This window comes from Melozone crissalis, unplaced genomic scaffold (genome assembly GCF_028551555.1).
Source record: "Melozone crissalis strain CALT ecotype California unplaced genomic scaffold, PUWL_Pcris_2 ptg000042l_1, whole genome shotgun sequence".
In the NCBI taxonomy this organism is placed as follows: Eukaryota; Metazoa; Chordata; class Aves; order Passeriformes; family Passerellidae; genus Melozone; species Melozone crissalis.
The window spans coordinates 30457899-30475492 of record NW_026535820.1 but is presented as its reverse complement, the minus strand read 5'-3'; the positions used below and the strand labels follow the sequence as shown (position 1 = coordinate 30475492).

Here is a 17594-nt window from a genome sequence, read left to right as displayed (position 1 = left end):
ATTGTCGACTGCTTGTGTGGCTCCCTTACCAAGAATTGAAATACACTCAATATTGCATCTGAGTATGGGAGTTCAACTGCGCTGTTGCTTAAGGATTTGTCATGAGACCTTGGTAAGTGCCAGGGGGGCAGGGATAAAATAAGTAAACAGAAGACCATTAAATATTAAATGCATCTCAGTGAATTGTCTGGTGAAGGGAAGCTTGTGTCAGGTGCTTCCTGGGTGATGAGAAGCTTCTTAAATGTTATAGTCTGTACATGACTATGAAGCTTCTTTGCACTTGTCAAGCTTCTTCAGCTGTGCAAGAGTTAGCAAAATAAGGTAAGATGGAGAACTCATACAGAACTGCTGTACAAGTACTGCCAAAATGCAACAGGCCTGTAGTTAATTGGCAGTTGATGCCCTTTGTCATGTGTGTCTCAAAGTTCAAATTCCCTCTCAAAAGCTATATTATAGCTTTAGTGTTATTTTATAAACATGAAAATTTATTTTAAGTGTTAGGTAGTAGAAACACTGGGGTTAGTCAGTGCTTCTCTTAGTAAAAGGAAAAAATTGGTTACTTGATTGGTTACTAGTCTCTGAACATTGAAAGTTTTAGATCAAGGATACTGATCTCTCATTTCAATTTCATTATTTTCATTGCAAAAAGCAGCAGGTGTGTTAGAAAAACAGCAGGTGGAAAGATGAAAATTGGAACTTGTAAAATGACCTAGATTTTAAAAAAACTGACATTTCTGAAAGACCTATTTAATTGCACTTGGAAAATACAAACCTGAGGATCAGCCTGCACTACAGTAAGAGGCTGTGATCCTTGGGAATGACCCCATCTTTCCCTTGACACATAAAGTGCAATGGATTAGTTTTGAAATTACTTTAAAACATCACACAAATGCTATCAACGCTTGGTCCTTGCACCTACTTGCAGCCTGTGAGCTCTGCAGGCTTCCTTCCCTTCCCACCCCTGTTCTGCTGCCAGAAGAACTCTGCTTTTTCTTGCACTTGTGTGCTGAGTCGTTTAGGTTACGTGCAGTTACTGAACACCAGCTTCTGTTGAATCAGGATCTGGGGGGTTGAACAGTGAGAAGAGTCACTGAAGGGTTTCTTGCCTGTTAATAGTGAGATTAGTCTAATGGACTGTTGGAGGCTTCATTTAATATTGCATTAACGTTACTGCCATTGAGCATGATAGCTGAAGTCAAGAATGGGTAGAGTGCATTTACATTCACTAAGCAGACAGACATGCCATGTGAGTTTACCTAATTGCTATTTACTTTTATTAGCCTGGAAAATCATCTCAGATTTTTCATTTTGCATTTATTGCGGCAGTAAATTCACAAGCTGTGTAAGCCTGCAGACTCTGGAACAGCTTTCTGGAGTGAAGCAATGAGACAAAACATCATTAAACCCTTAAGGTCTGCAGCAGTAGGTGCTGCTTTCTGCTTTGTGCATGCAGCTGGGAGGGATCTCACCAGGCTCACTGGGCAGTGCAGATGCTGCAGAGGGAGGGCTGTGTCAGCTCTACGGGTTAACTGAAGCTAAGTGTAATTTCTCTTCTGCTTGGGTGACTGAAATGCTTTTTAGGGCTGAAGATATCCGTGGCCTACTTCTGCTTGGAAAGGATTTACATATGGAAAGGTCCCTTAATTTAAGCACAATTACTGTATGCTAGAGCACCCACTGAAAAAATTGCTGTTCTGGACTCTGGAAATCCATTCAAGCAACTACTGCTTTTAAGCAAAAGAAATCGAAGATCCAGAATTCTACTAGAGTTACAAGCCCCAGGTACTGTCTTTGTAAACAAAAATAGGGGTATTTTTTTTGTTTAGTTTTATTTTTGGTGTTTTTCCTGAAGGATAGCAAATGTATCTTGTTTGATGAAAGGTGGCAGGTAATTTGTTCTCTTTAAAGCGAGAACTGTATAACTGTATGCTGCTGTGTCCCACAGCCATGGCAGCTTGGGATCCTGGTCTGGTGCTAGCAGTGGTTCAGTGAATGCATTTCAGAATCATGAAGGTGATAACTCTCATCATGTTGGCCCTGAACTCAAGTAGCAAAATAGGCATGTAAGTGGGTTTTTTTTTATTCCTGGAGACAATGAGGTAACAAGAGGTTCGGGGAGTTCTGCCTAAATGTTTTTTTTTTTGCAGATGGAAATTCTAAAATTGTGAATGATATAATGCAGTGGGAAATTGTTCCATATGCCCTGGCAGTGGCTCAGAGCCAGTCAATGAAGCTGAAAAGATTTGAACTGCTGTTCAGAACAGTTACTTAACAGCCTAATTCACCTGACATCCCTGCCCCATCCCTATTAGGTGGTGGTTTGTGAATTTGAGAATTGTGAACCAGCAGCTCAGCTGTGAGAATCCTGTGATGGGTGGCTTGACCTAAAAGACTTAGAAGGAATTCTGATAGTTCAACATTTGTTTCAGCAGTGACACCCTTCCTTATCTTCTCCCTAGTTTATCACTGACATCTTCTCAAGAGCTGGAATCCTTAATGACTAAACCCCTTATCACTGCATCTTAATCTGTGATCTGTATCTGCCCTGATCAGCATCTGGACCCCTGGTTTCAGATGCCAGTGGGAACAAGTCTGTTCTGATCCCTTATTTTCTCAAGGCATCTGTAAAGCACATGGTGCATCTGTAAAGCTTGTACATGGTGCAAGCCCGTGGGTGTCAGTCTGAAAACGTTTGTGCAATAGCAGGGATGTGAAACCAGCATGAAACACTTGGCTGGACAGGGTACTGCATGAAGTGGGAAGCTGAAGTTACTTTCCTGAGAGAGACAACTGTTCCTCAACATTTCATACCACTGAAATGTGGCATGAAATGGCCACTTATGTGGCCTCTGTAAGAACAGACATCTAGACATAAGTATAATTTGAGTGTTTGGTATATTTAAAAGAAAAACCCCAAAATACAACAAACTGCAATATGGGAGGGCTGGTCTCATTTTTAGCTGTTAAGAAGGAACTTGTAGTTGTCTGTCAGTTACTGGATATATAATCTGGTATACTACTATGATTCACACGATGAGCTCATGAAATCACAATTTGCTTGTTTGTAAGGGAATTATGCCTAAATCTGCAGTGATGGAACCAGGTCAGCTCCACAGGAGGTCTGTTTGTTCTAATGCCAGGTGGAGCCATGTACCACTTGTCCTTATTACAGTAATTTGTTTCCATTACTTTGAGATTAAGCTAAAGTAAGATACAGATTTTTCCACATGTAGGTTAGAGTGAAATCAGTAAAGAACACTTCCAAGTATTAAGTCTGATGCTTGACAGTTTACTCTCAAAGCTAGGCAAGCTCAATGGTGTCAATTCCTTCTAAGATCATCTCTGCACCTGAGTTCAGTTTTGAAATAAATTATGAGGTCAACATACCGCTGCTGGTGAAGGATAACAGACAAGGTTGTCTTAAAATAATCCATTTAATGAACTGCTTCTGAAATAACTGGCCTGCATGTTAATGATGTCCCTCTCATTAATTAGGCAGTTCTAAAATACTGTGCTGAATAGTCTATTGTAAGGGAGAAGAGAATTCACTTGTTATTTCAGGAAGGTTTATTTCTGTTTCCCTCTCAGCCTGAGACAGTCCTTGCCAGGCGTGAATGGGAACAGGAGGATACTGCTGTTTCCGTGTTGAGGTTTGCCACTCTCAATTGGCCTGGGCGCTTTTCAGCTGTAATTATGGAGATATGATGAATGCTAAGTGATAGAATGGGACCACTTAACTCTGATAGGTTCCTGAGGCAGCCAGCGCTGATTGAGGAAGTCGTGTTAAGTTGCAGTGGGACAGTTAAACAAGGACAGAGTGGCCCCAGAACATGCAGCTGAGAGTATTCTCAGTATTTTGTCACACATTGAATTTGGCACCTCCTTCATTCTCACCCTCTGCCTTTTATTTCAGGTAATAGTCAAAATCACTCTTGTGTTCCAGTGAGGGGAATGGGTTTATAGCAATTGGAGGGGAGTGGTTTTAGCTATCTTCTTGAATTCTACTTACATGAGTAATCCACGTAAGAAAACTGGTAAACTTAAGAATGAGGAAAAAAAATAACTGGAGATGCCAGAACATGTTAATAGGAAGAAACTAGAGCAGTAATCACCAAAATCAGGAAGTGCATCCAGTTGATTTGATGGATCCTCTCTGCTCATCTGAGTAACTGCAGAGGAACTGGAGATGCTTAAGACTCCTAACAGTGCTCCAGGCTGAGGGAGCTGTGACGTGAGAATTTCACACAGTGCAGCATCTAGCTCTGATGAGCAAAGATTTAAACCGAAAAAAGTTCCTGCTGTAGTAATCACCTTTGCAGAACTGTTTCAGCAAAGCATTGTGTTCCTTTAAATGGGATTCAGGGATGAATTCTGAGTATGAGTGAGTGCAAGTCCTGTGGGAAAATCAATCATGGACGTACTGCTACAGAGAGGATGCTATTATTAAAAGTTCAACTAGCCACAGGCATGTAAGCCCTGTATGCTTCTGAGGCAGCCTCAGAGAAAAAGCTTTTCTGAGAATGTATACACCATGAAAAACTGTTCTAAACTTGCAGCAAAAATACATGCTGGTAGCTTGAGCCCACTGTAGATATGTTTTTAGAGAACTTCCACTGAAAGGTTAGTTATCTGCTCATATTAGTAGTTTAAAAGTCTTTTGGAAAGATTAATGACACATTGGTAAACTTGTATAAGTTTGTTTTGAAAATCAGTCTGCATGAACAGGTCACCTAACTCATTGAAAATCACTTCTTTAGGTTTAGGGATGAACAGAAGCAAACCCTAACTGCTCATCACAAAAGTCAAATGACTGGAGACAATGACTCAACTTCCACAACAAAAAGGACTTACACGTGCCCTTTACTAGCGTAGATCAGCTTTTTGCTAGAGGAGAAAAACATGAACTGTATATGTGGCATTGCTGTTCTTATTATAGCTAGATAATCTTGCCATGGATCATTTGTCAACAGTTTGAAGAAAGCAGTTAAGCCTGTCCACAACACTGCAAGAGGAGACCAGGCTTCAGCTGATGAACAGCAGCTTAACTCTACCACATTTAAGCCAGGTCAGATAATCTACAGCCTTAGCCTGAATGAGAGCTCACCAAAATTAGTTTTTTACATCTGTTACATGCAGCTGATGGATTTTAAACAATATAACCATAGCCTCAGCTAGGGAGAGCTGAAAAGCCTACATGCTATAACTATTTTCACGTTCCAGGATCAGAGGGAGATGATGACATCTTGGTAGAATTTACATACAAGGGTTCCACCACACCCTCTCTCAACTACTCCATGCTGACAAGCTTTTACTTAGTGCAAAGAGGCTACAAAATTATGAAACAATCTTTACAAAGGTAGTTTCAGAAAGCTTTATTGAATACTTCTTAATTTATTACAGCATCAGTAAATTACATTTTGCATTACATTTGGCATACTTTCAAACCAGTTCTGGACAATGTTACAGGAACTCTGTACTACCACCTCAGGGAACAAGTACAGTTGGGAAGCACTTCTAGTGTTTGAGTGTGACAGTGACAGACCTGAAAACAGGGTTGCTTTGGCCACAGGTAGAGAAAGCAGATCTCCTAAAATGCTGTCATGCTGGTTAACCATATAGCTGGCCCAAAGGCTCTTCCCTTCTGCTATCTTCATCAAAAAAAGCCAGGTGCCTCCCTGTGCTGTCACACTCTGTTGTTCATCCCAAACCCAGGCTTGTAGCAATACTGGTGATAATTAAGAAATCTGTTCGCTTATTATAGAAGTGAGACAAATTCACTTGATAGAGACTATCACAACTTTGTGCAGATGATATTGCATAAGTGAGAAAATAATTCTAAATGGGATTCTGGAGTCCAACATTCTTATTTAAAATACTTTTTCATATTAATTTCCCAAGAACTTTGTATGTCTACCTTGTGCAATTAACTTTCCTGTAGCCTTATTTGTTAAATCCACAGTGGCAAATGCAAGAGTTTTTCCTTGCTTCAAAATCTGAGCTGTAATCAGAATGTCTTCTCCAATCTTAGCAGCAGAAGTGTATCTTCAAGGAAGAAAAAAAGGAACAGGTAAGCAATTGTACAGAGGATAAATCCAAGAATATTCCTGCATTTTATATTATCATGAAGGAATTAGTAGAAGCAGGTAATAAAGCAACATCTCTGTCTGCCTGTCTACTTGCAAATCCCAACTTAATGGATTTGAGCTCCTCTAACTACTGGCAGTGGAAGTAAGTGTAAGAGTTCTCTGAGAAAATGGAGGCTAGAAAGAAACCCGTTGGCTTGGTTCTGAGGAAAAGTCTGTTTTGGAACAGAAACAATGAGGTATCCAAGACTTCAGTTAAAAGTTCAGATCCAAGTCCTGTTCCAACCACTGCTGGCTTCCTACAGCCTTTCTAAACTAGTTTGGCTGCTTCAGCTGCAAAATGTCAATGTCACAAAGGCTCCAGAAGGTCATTTCTGTATGGAACTGTAAGCACAGGTTAACTGTTCCCATTCCCTGGTTAGAGGAAAGTCATGGAAATCTGGGCACCCTCAAATGTTGTTTCCATTCATTAGAAAACTCTTTGTTTTATTTACATGAGCAGGAGGGTGTGCTTTTAAAACACACTCTTCGGGGAATAGGAAGAAATTTCTGCACAAAGAATTCCCCTGGAACAAAGTAGGAGGAACGTGATCCAACCATGATCTGAGGTAAGGGAACAATATTCAAATGTTAGAGCTGCAGAGGAAAATGAAGAATTGCTGGATGTTAATCTTGTTGATATAAATTTCATCAACGAGTCCATTTTTATACACGACGCCATGTCACAAGAATGCCAGCCACGCCTAACGCTGACGTAGCACCAGCTCCACTGCTTGACAAGGGCAGCATTTCAGCCCTGTCTCATTTCCAGAAGCTACTGCTGATCCTCTTGTGGTTACCAAAAAAAAATTTCTCTGTTTCTCTCTGTTCTTTCCATTACTGAAATAGCTTCCTCATGACAACTTTTTAAAAAGCTCCTTCCCAAAAAGGAAAAAAGTTCTTGTAACAATATTTGATATCCAATCTCACTTGTTCAATGAATGCAGTAGTCCAAGTTAAAAAAAGATATTAATATTGCTTCATGTAGCATTGCCTAAAGGTAATTTTGGATCACCTCCAGAGACAGCACTTCAGATTTCAGCCCTTATGTAACTGGGTGAACATAACTGATAGTGTCAATAATTCAGATGTCAGCCTCTTATTATACTACTGCAGGAAAAAACCCATAATGACAGGAGAATTTTAGGTTTTAATTTCCAGTGAGATCCTAGTCATCACAGTGGTAGCATGAACCTTAAATAAATGCTTAATCCCCCATCTGCCTAGCGGAGAAATCAGAAGGTGCTGGGAGAGAAAGGAGGGAACCTGGTAAAGATACAGATCACTCCCCACACACTTTTAAAGCTTTTTTTTTTTCTTTTTTTTTTTTTAAGGCAGTTGGGTTGCTTTTCTAACATTTTTAATGCTCTGTGTTAGTTATTTTAAGTGGGATTGCTTTAGTTCCAATTGGTCATAATGTCTTCGTTAAAAGTCATGAAGCAAAGCTGACAAGCTACAATAGCACGATCAAAGAAAGTTTCAGAACAATTGGTTTTTTAAGACACCGTGCTTTGAATTTTCATTACAGGAAGAACTATTCTCAGTATAAAACCACCTTAAAATAACCTAGAGCAAAGGATTCTTTTCCACTGAGAAATTCTAATTCAATCTGTAATTCGCCCTCTATACACCACAGAGGTAAACTGCTTTTTCTCTGGTTTATGGAGTAATACTAAAAAAGGGTTTACAGAAAGCTGCTTACCCTAGAGCTTGGGTTTTGAGGAGACATTAACATACCTGCACAAGCAAAAACTGAAACCAAACCAATTTCTTAGGAGTAAAACTGTTGACATATCAACATCCTTTTACATACATTCTATGAAGGAATGGGCACTGTCTCATAAACACATGTAACAAATAAAAGCTTAAGAAGGTCCAACTCAAAATTTGAATTCAAATGTCAGTCTCCAAAAACACACATGCAACCCCTTTAATTTATCAAAACAGGACTTCTGAAACCAAAGAAAGCACCCATTTTTATTAAGTGCCACAGCAAAGATGTACAATGGAGTCCATAGGGGAAGAAAAGTACGCTTTGGTAGCACAGTGGACGATACCTACGTGATGTTCATGTCCACACTGACCCCAGGCGCTGCTCTCTCTGTGTACAGCAACGCTGCTGTTGACACCACATCCACAAGGGTGGCTGTCAAACCTCCGTGTAATGTGCCCCCTCTGTTGGTATGCTCCTCCTCTACTTTCATTTCACAAACAACTTTTCCAGGAGTTGCAGAGTGAAGTTTCATCTGTATAACCAAAAAAGGAACAAAAAGCTTAGTGACAGTAGTACCAACGCCTAATATTGCCCTCAATCAAATTGAAAGTAAATTTTTTTCTGACTCTGGACTCATGAGACAAATTAAAAGATGGAAAATAGAGTAATTCAACTGTCCCATTAGATATTCCCATAGATTTTGAGCAGAAGACTGTTGCCTTAGAAAAATCTGTACTTCTAATGCAGACAAATATTTAAACTGACAGCTTAACAGAACTTCAATAGGTGTTATGCTGTCATGAATTCCTTAAGAGGAAACTGTCTTCAGTTTTCCTTTTGCTTTAAGCCATGAGTGAAAGACCAGATTAGAGGGAACACACAACTGCTCTAAGTATCTGTGTGTACCATAGTTGTGAAGGCATTTGTTAGCTCACAATATGGTAATGAGACCACCAGTAATTAATGAATCATTACATAAGAGCAACCTCAATAAAAATCAGTATTTTGAAATAAGCGTTGGAAATACTAATCAGATTGCCTCTCTGACTGGAAATTCATATTCATGAGTAGAAGTATCCAAGACTGTATCACAATGTTACAGCATCATCATTTGTATATACAGTTTTATTCCAGACCACAGGTGGTAAATCCTGAATTACAGCTCACCTATGGTACCATGCTTCCCCCTATAACCCACAAAAGAAGCTGGAATTTTGACACCAAGAAGTTACTGCAACTCAGTATTTGAAAATCTCTATTTAAATTTCTTCAGTCAGTAGCACTGTATTCAAAATCTGAAAGCGGATGCAAAACTGGGGTAAGTTCCACATATTTTTACATGTATAACTAAGACTTTGAAGTGCCTATAGACTATTAAAAGTGAAATGTGGACATATTTATTATATTTCTTCTTACTAATTTTCAGGTTTTTTTACAAGGGCTTTTTTAAACTTGAATGTTTCCATTTTATTACCAGCTGAGTTTAAAATATTTTTTGATCTTAAATGGTATTAAGGTTGAAATGTTTCCAGATTCATTGTTCTTTATTTATAATGCATTGTAAGAGCTGAGTTTCAGCCTTTCTGATAAACCAAAATCTATCCAAATTTTGCAGACAAATGATACTAAGATCAATGATGATGTAGTACAGTCTTCTAATGGAAAAAACTGGTATTAAACAGAGAGGAAATTACTGAGGCAAGGTCCTAATACAGAAATAGCACCGGTATCAATGAAAACCCCAAGTCCTAAACCAGGCATGCTGCACTGCACTGGAGGCCTGAGCTTCTGACAGAATTTCTAAGGAGGACTTTACTGATGCTCAACACTGGGAGCAGATTGCTTCCGCTCCCGTCAGGAACTGGTGCTGCACCCCACCAGCGAGGTGAGGAAAGCATCTGGTCCCATTTGTCATGGCTCTGATCTGGCACTACATGCCTGCTCTCCTTGACAAAAACAGCTCAGTACTTGAGCACTTCCAGGACCGACTCAGCTAGAGCTGCTGGTCTGTGCTTCTCCCATCCTGCTGCGCTTGTCCTCCCCCGCGTCTGCCTGGGGAACAGCACACTGCTGCAGCTTCCAGGCTTTAAACACACAGCCATTAGAGCCTGGCTAGATACCACATCGGACTTACACCAGAAACTAGGTCTGAGGCTTGAGCTGAAAGGTTTCAGACTAAATGTGACTTCCCTGGAATAAGAGAAACCTTGAGTCATTTACTTATGGTAAGAGAGATTTCAGGTATCTCGCAGAAAAGCAGCAGTTACTTTTAATTCAAATTGTACTTTTATTGGTATTATCATCAGATTCCTAGCATCCCAATTCTAGAAGGTTGCAGGAAAAATCTGAAAGAATTTCACAGGAAGACTGGAAACCTGCCTCCCAAGGCTCACTTCCAGGCAGTTACCTTTACAAGCTGAAATGCTAATATTTGTTCACCACTTATCAGTATTTAAAAGGAGCGTAAAGTTATCACAGTGAAGTGGTGACTAAGAACTAAATGGACTATAAATATATAAACTATCTTCTTAAAGCTTTATACATTTTTAAAAAACTTTATACTCACCAACATGTCTTGGAAAAACACTACTGTAAGAATTACTTTGTGAACAGTTGGTTTCTATTAAGTGTATCAGATGATGGTGCTGTCAACAAAAGCACTGCTTCCATTATAACATTTGCTCCTCTACAATGCAAAGCCATTTTTGCATGGCTGATTTTCTTAGCTATATTTACTCCATCACTCCATGTCACAGTTACACAACCAAATAAAAATTAAAGTGAAAATTTAATGAGAACACTGAAACTGCTTCTAGAACAAGAACTTTCCTACACAGCAGCTACGCTACTGCATGCTACACAAGTTGCAGTGTAAATGAACAGTAACTTCAACTTTTTTTTGAGCATAATGTAGCATGACTGCAGCTAATTACATTTCCTTGCACCAGAATGTGCAGTGAAGGTATAGTGTAAGGCCTTGTGTAGAAATTCAGAGAGCACTGGGGTGTGCATTGTCCTTTCAGCCAGACTTCAGGCTTAGGAGATGTCATAACGAGACAGCTTTCTAATTTAAAACAGGGAAGAGTTTATTTTACAATTTCACGGTGTCTGAAGTTAGTGGCTTCGCACGTACTGCGAAGGGAAGAATGGCACCTGCTGAATGACTCCTGAAGATTACTCAGTACAGCCACCTTCAGAGAGCTGCTGGAAGGCAGCGGGAGCGTTTAACGAGAGTTACTGAATAACAACTGAGTAATTATTCTTACACACAAATTGTGTTTTCTACCCCGCGTTAGCAGCACGGCCACACGCCAGGCCTGGAATGCGGGGAAACAGCGTCGATCCTGCACCGGGGGGCTCCTGCGTGCCCGCAGCCCCGCCAGGCTCGGCCCCGCGCAGCCCCCGCGGGCTGACCCCGCTCCAGCCGGTTATTCCGGGACGGAACAGAGGCCGTACAGACGAGCTGTCCCGCCGGTGCCGCGCTCCCGGAGCCCTGCCCTCCAAGTGCCCGTACCTTGCCGAGCACTCGGTCGAAGCCCTTCGACTCCACCATGTACTTGATAGCCTCCTTCAGGCTCTCCACCGTGAGCCCCATGCTGCCGCCCGGCCGACCTCCGCTCGCCCGCCCGCGCCCCGGAACGGCAACCCCGGCGGGCGGCGCCTCTCCCCGCCTTCCGCCGCAGCCATGGAGGAGCGGGCCGAGGCGGCGCCGAGCCCGCCGCCAGCGGAGCACAAGCGGGAGGAGGATGAGGAGGCGCTCCACGTCGCCAAGCGGAGGAAGGTGCTGTGCTCCGAGTTCGCCGCCATCACCAGCAGCGACGAGGCCGTGGCGCGCCGCTTCTTGGCCGGCAGCGACTGGCACATGGAGGTACGGCCGGGGCCGGCGGGGCCGCGGGGCTGCCCGGCGGCGGCCCCTCGCTGCCAGCCGCCCCTGTGTTTCAGAGGGCGCTGAACGCCTACTTCGACCCGCCGGGGGACACGGAGGCAGCGGCCAGCGGGTCGGCCCCGGCCTGCGCGGACACCGGCACATGGTAGGTGACAGGGCCGGGGGATGCGGCAGGAGGAGCGGGTCGGGGAGCGGAGCCTCCCCGGGGGCAGGCAGGTTCCCCTTGGCAGGAAGGCACTGGGGCCCCCATACCCGGGGAGAGCCATCGGGGGGCCGAGGCGTAACCTGGGGAGCAGCGCTCCGCTCCCGCCGGGCATCGCACATCGGCTGAGGTGCAGCGGGGCAGGTGGCTTCTGTTCCTTTTCTGCTCCCGTTCTCGTCTTCTCCCGACGTTTCTCTCCCATGGAGAGGCTCTCAGGCTTTTGGACTGCCTTTTCCCTCTGTGCATCCTCCAGACCGGTGGATTGTGAACCTTTTGGAGAAGGCACAGGCACATTTTCTTCTCATTGCCTTGTGTTGTGTATATATATACATAGGCAGATTTTACCATACACACATTTGTGTGTGTGTAACTTATGCATATTTGTATGCATGTTTTTATCTCTATAAATAAAATAGGCTTGTATATGCATACTTTGTTAGATGTACCTGTGAAAGTTAAGATGTAAGATCTGTGTTCTACATACACCATCTTATATCACACCTGGAGGAGGTATTGAGTGTATTGACCTGCATGTGGAATTGAACTTTTCTGGATCCCTGCCTGCTGTGGTTGAACCCCAGATACCCACTCACTTGGACACCCTGACTTACCATCACCCTCTCAGTGGGGTGGGAAAGAGAATTGAAAAAAAAAAAGATAAAACCCACAGGTTCAGGTAAAAACAGTTTTACAGCAGAAATAACATTAATGATTATAATATAAAATGAATTGTAATGAAATTTGAGATAACAGAGAGAGAGAAATGGAAGCCAGGAAAGATAAGTGATGGACAGTACAGTTGCTCACCACTCACTGACTGGTGCCCAGCCCATCTCTAAGCAGCACTTGGCTCCTCCTGCCCAATTCCCTCTGAGTTCATTCACTGAACGTGATGATCTATGGTATGGAGTATCCCTTTTGCCAGTTCAGGTCAGCTCGCCTGGTCATGTTTCTTCCCAGCTTCTTATGCACCTGGCAGAACATGGGAAACTGAAAAGCCCTTCTTTTGAGGTAGGCATTAGTTAACAACAACAAAAACATCAGTGTGTTGTCAACATTATTCTCACCAGGTTTGCTTGGCAAAGTTTTGGTAGTGAGGGGCTACAGGCATGGCTCCTGTGAGAAGCTGCCAGAAGCTTCCTCTGTGTCTGACAGAGCCAAGGTCAGCTGGCTTCAAGGCAGACCCGCTGTGGAACAATGCTCTGCCCATCAGTGATGGTGGTAGTGCCTCTGGGATAATGTACTTAAAGTTAAAAAGTTGCTGCACCACAGCATCTGCAGCAGAAGAGAGAGCTGAAAACAGCCCTGCAGACACCAAGAGTCAGCGAAGAAGGAGGGACAGGAGGTGCTCCAGGGGCAGGAACAGAGATTCCCCATGCAGAGCAGAGCATGGTGAGGCGGCTGTGCTCCTGCAAGCCCATTGGAGAACCACAGTGGAACAGAGATCCACCTGCAGCCCAGGGAGGACTCCCCACTGCAGCAGGTGGGTGCCTGAAGAAGGCTGATCCCATGGGAAGCCCACGCTGGAGCAGCTCCTGGCAGGACCTGTGGGCACATGGACAGAGGAGCTCATGTTGGAACAGGTTTGCTGGCAGGACTTGTGACCCCATGGGGAGCCACTTGGAAGCAGCCTGTTCCTGAAGTACATGGGGAAAGAGTGGGATTGTGGGGAAAGAGTTTAACTACTCAAGTGCTTTGGATTTTGTTGGTTACCATCTGATTAGCTCACATCAGAATGGTAAATGTTATCTTCCATCCATAGGTAGAGAAAAAACCACTTACTTCACCTGTGTACCAGGTGCCTGCATGTTTTAGTTACTGTGCTTTTAAATGATGTTGAGATCCACACATGCTTTAGCAGACACAAGTGAGGCAATCACAGATAGGTCAGTATTATGCATGTTAACAAACAAATACTCTCTCTCTCTTTAGCATTGACCTCACTGCAGATGCAACTACAAGTAATGCTGGTGTCAACAGTGAAGACTCGCAGCAGAAAGAAGACGACAGCAACTTCTCACTGATCACCTGGAACATTGATGGGCTGGATCTGGGAAATGTGAAAGATCGAGCCAGAGGAATCTGTACATACCTGGCATTGTAAGTACAGCCTCCTCTTTGTGTTGTCAGGTGCCTGGATTCAACAGGAAAATAAAAAGGCTTCTTGATTTAAGAATTTACAAATCTTCATGTCCCAGTTATCTTAATGTTAGATGCAACAGATCAATCACCCTATAAACCCTAAATAGCTGAGAGTTGTTATACTGACTGTAAAAGGTGTGAACCTGTGCAGCATCCCAGAGGTTGTTTTCAGATGGCTACTTTTAAAAGTCTAATAATGAGCAATATTGTTCAAGTTGCTACCATACACCACAAACATAATTCATAATAGCATCCAGTACATGAGAATCTTCTGGAAAAATGTCCCAAAGCTACTTTTCAGCTGCTTAAGATTAATTCCTCATGTTATGTAGTGTAACCCTGCAAGGTCATGGTAGAAGGAAGTAATGCATTTTATTACCATGTTGATTTCATGTTTATAACAACAATTGTTTCCTCCCTTTTAGTAAGGGTGGTGTCTATCTGCTGCTAAATACAGTGCAGATAGCTTTTTCTTTTTTAAAGAGCAGATTCTTAAAAAACCTAGGAAAATGAGGGCAAGATGCCCCTGAAATCCCTGACTTTGTTCCATTTGGCCTCAGAGTGTTGCAGTACTACTCAGTTATTAATTGAAATTTTTCTTGCCTTGGTGATTTCAGATACAGTCCGGATGTTGTGTTTTTACAGGAGGTCATCCCACCACATCTCCCTCTTCTCCAGATGAAAGCAGGCAATTACACTATTATTCCAGGTAAGAAAATATCCTCAGGTGCTAAAGACAAAAACCAGAAAACAAAGGTTGGGTTTATTCTGTTTCTCTTGCCAAAACCTCCAACCATTTTAAAGAATATAAAGAGTAAAGTGAAAAAGGAAGCATTTGATGTTTCTGTGTTTTGGTATCAGCATGTAGCTTGATGCAAATTATGTGTGTGAAAAGCTTGCTTTTCTGGCGTTTTCCTTTATTTCTTTCTGCATTTTGAAAGATTGGTACCAAGGGTAATCAAAAAGTACTATAGATAAGTAATTTTTTTAGGTATTTGCATTTAAAAAATCTGGAAAATTCAGACCATTATCATGCAACTTTTCACTAATGACTTAAAAAATCAACATATTCTCACAGGTTGTGGTACAAAGGTCTCTTTCAGAACCTTAACTGCTTTATGGCAGTTCTGCTGTGGTACAGCAGAACATGTCCTCAAACATTTCTTTGCTTGGTCCTCTGTAGGTAACATAGATGAGTATTTCACTGCTATAATGTTAAAGAAATCGAGAGTGAAGCTACTGAAACATGACATAATACCTTTTCCAACGACTGCCATGAAGAGGAACCTTTTAGTTGTGCATGTGAGTGAGTCAGGATGTACTAAGCAGCTGTACTTCTGCCTTCCAAACAGAAAATCCCAGAAAAAACTGAACTGGCTTTTTCTATGACAGTCTCAAAGAGCAGAAAAACTTCTTCAAGCATACGAACCCAGTGGCATTTGATACTGACAAACTTAAATCTTGTATGCAAGTTACTTACCATACTTTGCTTTCAAGTCTCATAACCTCTGTAAACAAAACTAAAAGCCTGTTGTCCTTGTGTAAGCCACTTTTCTTCAATGTAAAACTAATATTAACCAGAGCTCTAACATTCAGTTACTTGCTTTGTGATTAGATTTTGTCTTTGAGCTTCTTATCGTGATGTGGATAGCAACACTGCCTCTTTGTTTCACACACAGGTGAGCATATCTGGTATTGAACTTTGCCTTATGACTTCTCACCTGGAGAGCACTAAAGATCACTCCAAGGAACGGATAAAGCAGCTGCAAATAGTGTTAAACGAAATGCAGAAGGAGTCTGAGTCCACCACTGTTATATTTGGAGGGGATACAAACCTCAGAGACAGTGAGGTAAATAGAAATAAGCAACTTTGTTATTTAGTGAAGGTATTTTGACAAAACCTTCTCAGGCTTTTCGGTTGTCTTTATGAGAAATCCCTGCTTAGGCAGATCAGGGATAGTCAAGACTTATTTTTAAGATGTGGAACTGTGACTAAGTAGAATTAAGCATTGTTTTGGCTGAGATGATACATATGGAGACCCCTTCCAAAGAACTTAGTGCTTTAAGAACAATACTTGTATCTGAGCAGATGGAGGCAGATTTGATGGAAGTTTTGACTAGAAAAACATTTTCTCATTTTGAGAACCTGGTCTTGTTCAACTCTCCAGTTCTCAGAATCAGTGAAGGAAGAGGGTGCTCTGGAGAAATAGATCTTAATTTCCAGCAGTGAAGACATTCAAAATTAGAAGTAGTTTTTGGCTGCTGATACTAAAAGGGAAATTTGTGCATTATTACTAGAAGGTCAGAGTTTCACCTCTCCCTATCATGAAATTCCATTGCGGTGAACTGGGATGATGTTGGTTTAGGAAACATGGTGTTGGCCCGTATACCTCAACATTTCAGAGCTGAACATTTATTTTGGAACATATTTTGGGTTTAGAAAGTGCTACAGGAAATGGTTGTGCTTTAGAGTATCTGGAGAAATACCATAGTTTAGAAACATCTCCAAAATCTTTGATTTTTAACAACTTATGTTTTGCAGAAAAAAATCCAATGCTGCAACAACTCAGTTCTATTTTTTGAAGGTAGAATTTGTGAATTCACTGTCTTGTGGAATTTTTTCCCTTCTTCTCCCTTCAGGTTACTAAACTTGGTAATCTGCCTGACAACATTAAGGATGCCTGGGAGTTTTTGGGCAAGCCCCAGCACTGCCGCTACACTTGGGACACGCAGTCCAACACCAACCTGAACGCAGCCTACAAGTGCAAGATGAGGTTTGACCGCATTTACTTCCGGCCTGCCGTGGAAGGGGGGCATTTCATCCCACGAAGCATGGACTTGATCGGTTTGGAAAAACTAGAATGTGGCAGGTTTCCTAGTGATCACTGGGGCATTCTGTGTAACTTTGATGTTATATTATGAAAAAGAAAAAAAATACTTGCCTCTTCAGTTTTTAGGTGATTTATTCTTGTTTTTACAAAATTTTACCCTCTCAGTTTAAGGTAGGGCATATTTAAGTTTTCAACCTGTTCTTTGTTCTTGGTTTCTGCAGGAATGGCTTTGTTTCAAGCCAGGTTTCCCTTTTCCTATTGTATGCGTCTTTTCTTGAATCATGTTTTATAATATTTATTTTTGAAAATATCTGCAAAACCAAACAAATTCTAGTTTTAGAATGGCGGGAAAAACCTGTAAATACAATTCATAAGCATACACAGTGATTTAAAAGACACTTTTATTTTGGCATGTATTATGATGTCATAATAAAGGCTGCTTTTTTGTATTTTAAGACTATTTTTATTGTGCCTTCATTGTTTGTTTTGTAACCATTCCCATCATCCTTTATGACCTTGTCTTTTGTAGGATGTTTTATGTTAGCTTCTGAAGTTTGTGTTGAATGTACATGCCCCTTCAGGCAAGACAGTAAAGGAGCTGAGGAAGGAATGACTAGCTTCTCATGAGAGGATTTCTTAAGTAGAAGCTAAACTACTGTTGAACAGATTTAAGAAAAATACGCCTTCTATTTGACAA

The 17594-nt window shown here is 41.8% G+C and overlaps 2 protein-coding genes across 2 annotated transcripts; one reads left to right on the top strand and one right to left on the bottom strand.

Annotated features, from left to right (window-relative positions):
* Positions 1 to 5347: 5347 nt before the first annotated feature.
* Positions 5348 to 11473, bottom strand: ACOT13 (acyl-CoA thioesterase 13). The gene is made up of 3 exons (XM_054285190.1): positions 11351 to 11473; positions 8184 to 8368; positions 5348 to 6042 (listed from the first exon to the last, which is right to left on the bottom strand). Exons 1-3 carry the CDS (start codon positions 11429 to 11431, stop codon positions 5886 to 5888), a joined length of 423 nt encoding a protein of 140 aa, XP_054141165.1. The 5' UTR covers positions 11432 to 11473; the 3' UTR covers positions 5348 to 5885.
* Positions 11474 to 11518: 45 nt separating this feature from the next.
* On the top strand, positions 11519 to 17347 carry TDP2 (tyrosyl-DNA phosphodiesterase 2). Its single transcript, XM_054285189.1, has 7 exons — positions 11519 to 11704; positions 11779 to 11867; positions 13857 to 14024; positions 14684 to 14775; positions 15250 to 15368; positions 15746 to 15916; positions 16707 to 17347. The coding sequence occupies exons 1-7, from the start codon at positions 11522 to 11524 to the stop codon at positions 16986 to 16988; spliced, it is 1104 nt and encodes a 367-aa protein (XP_054141164.1). The 5' UTR covers positions 11519 to 11521; the 3' UTR covers positions 16989 to 17347.
* Positions 17348 to 17594: the final 247 nt, after the last annotated feature.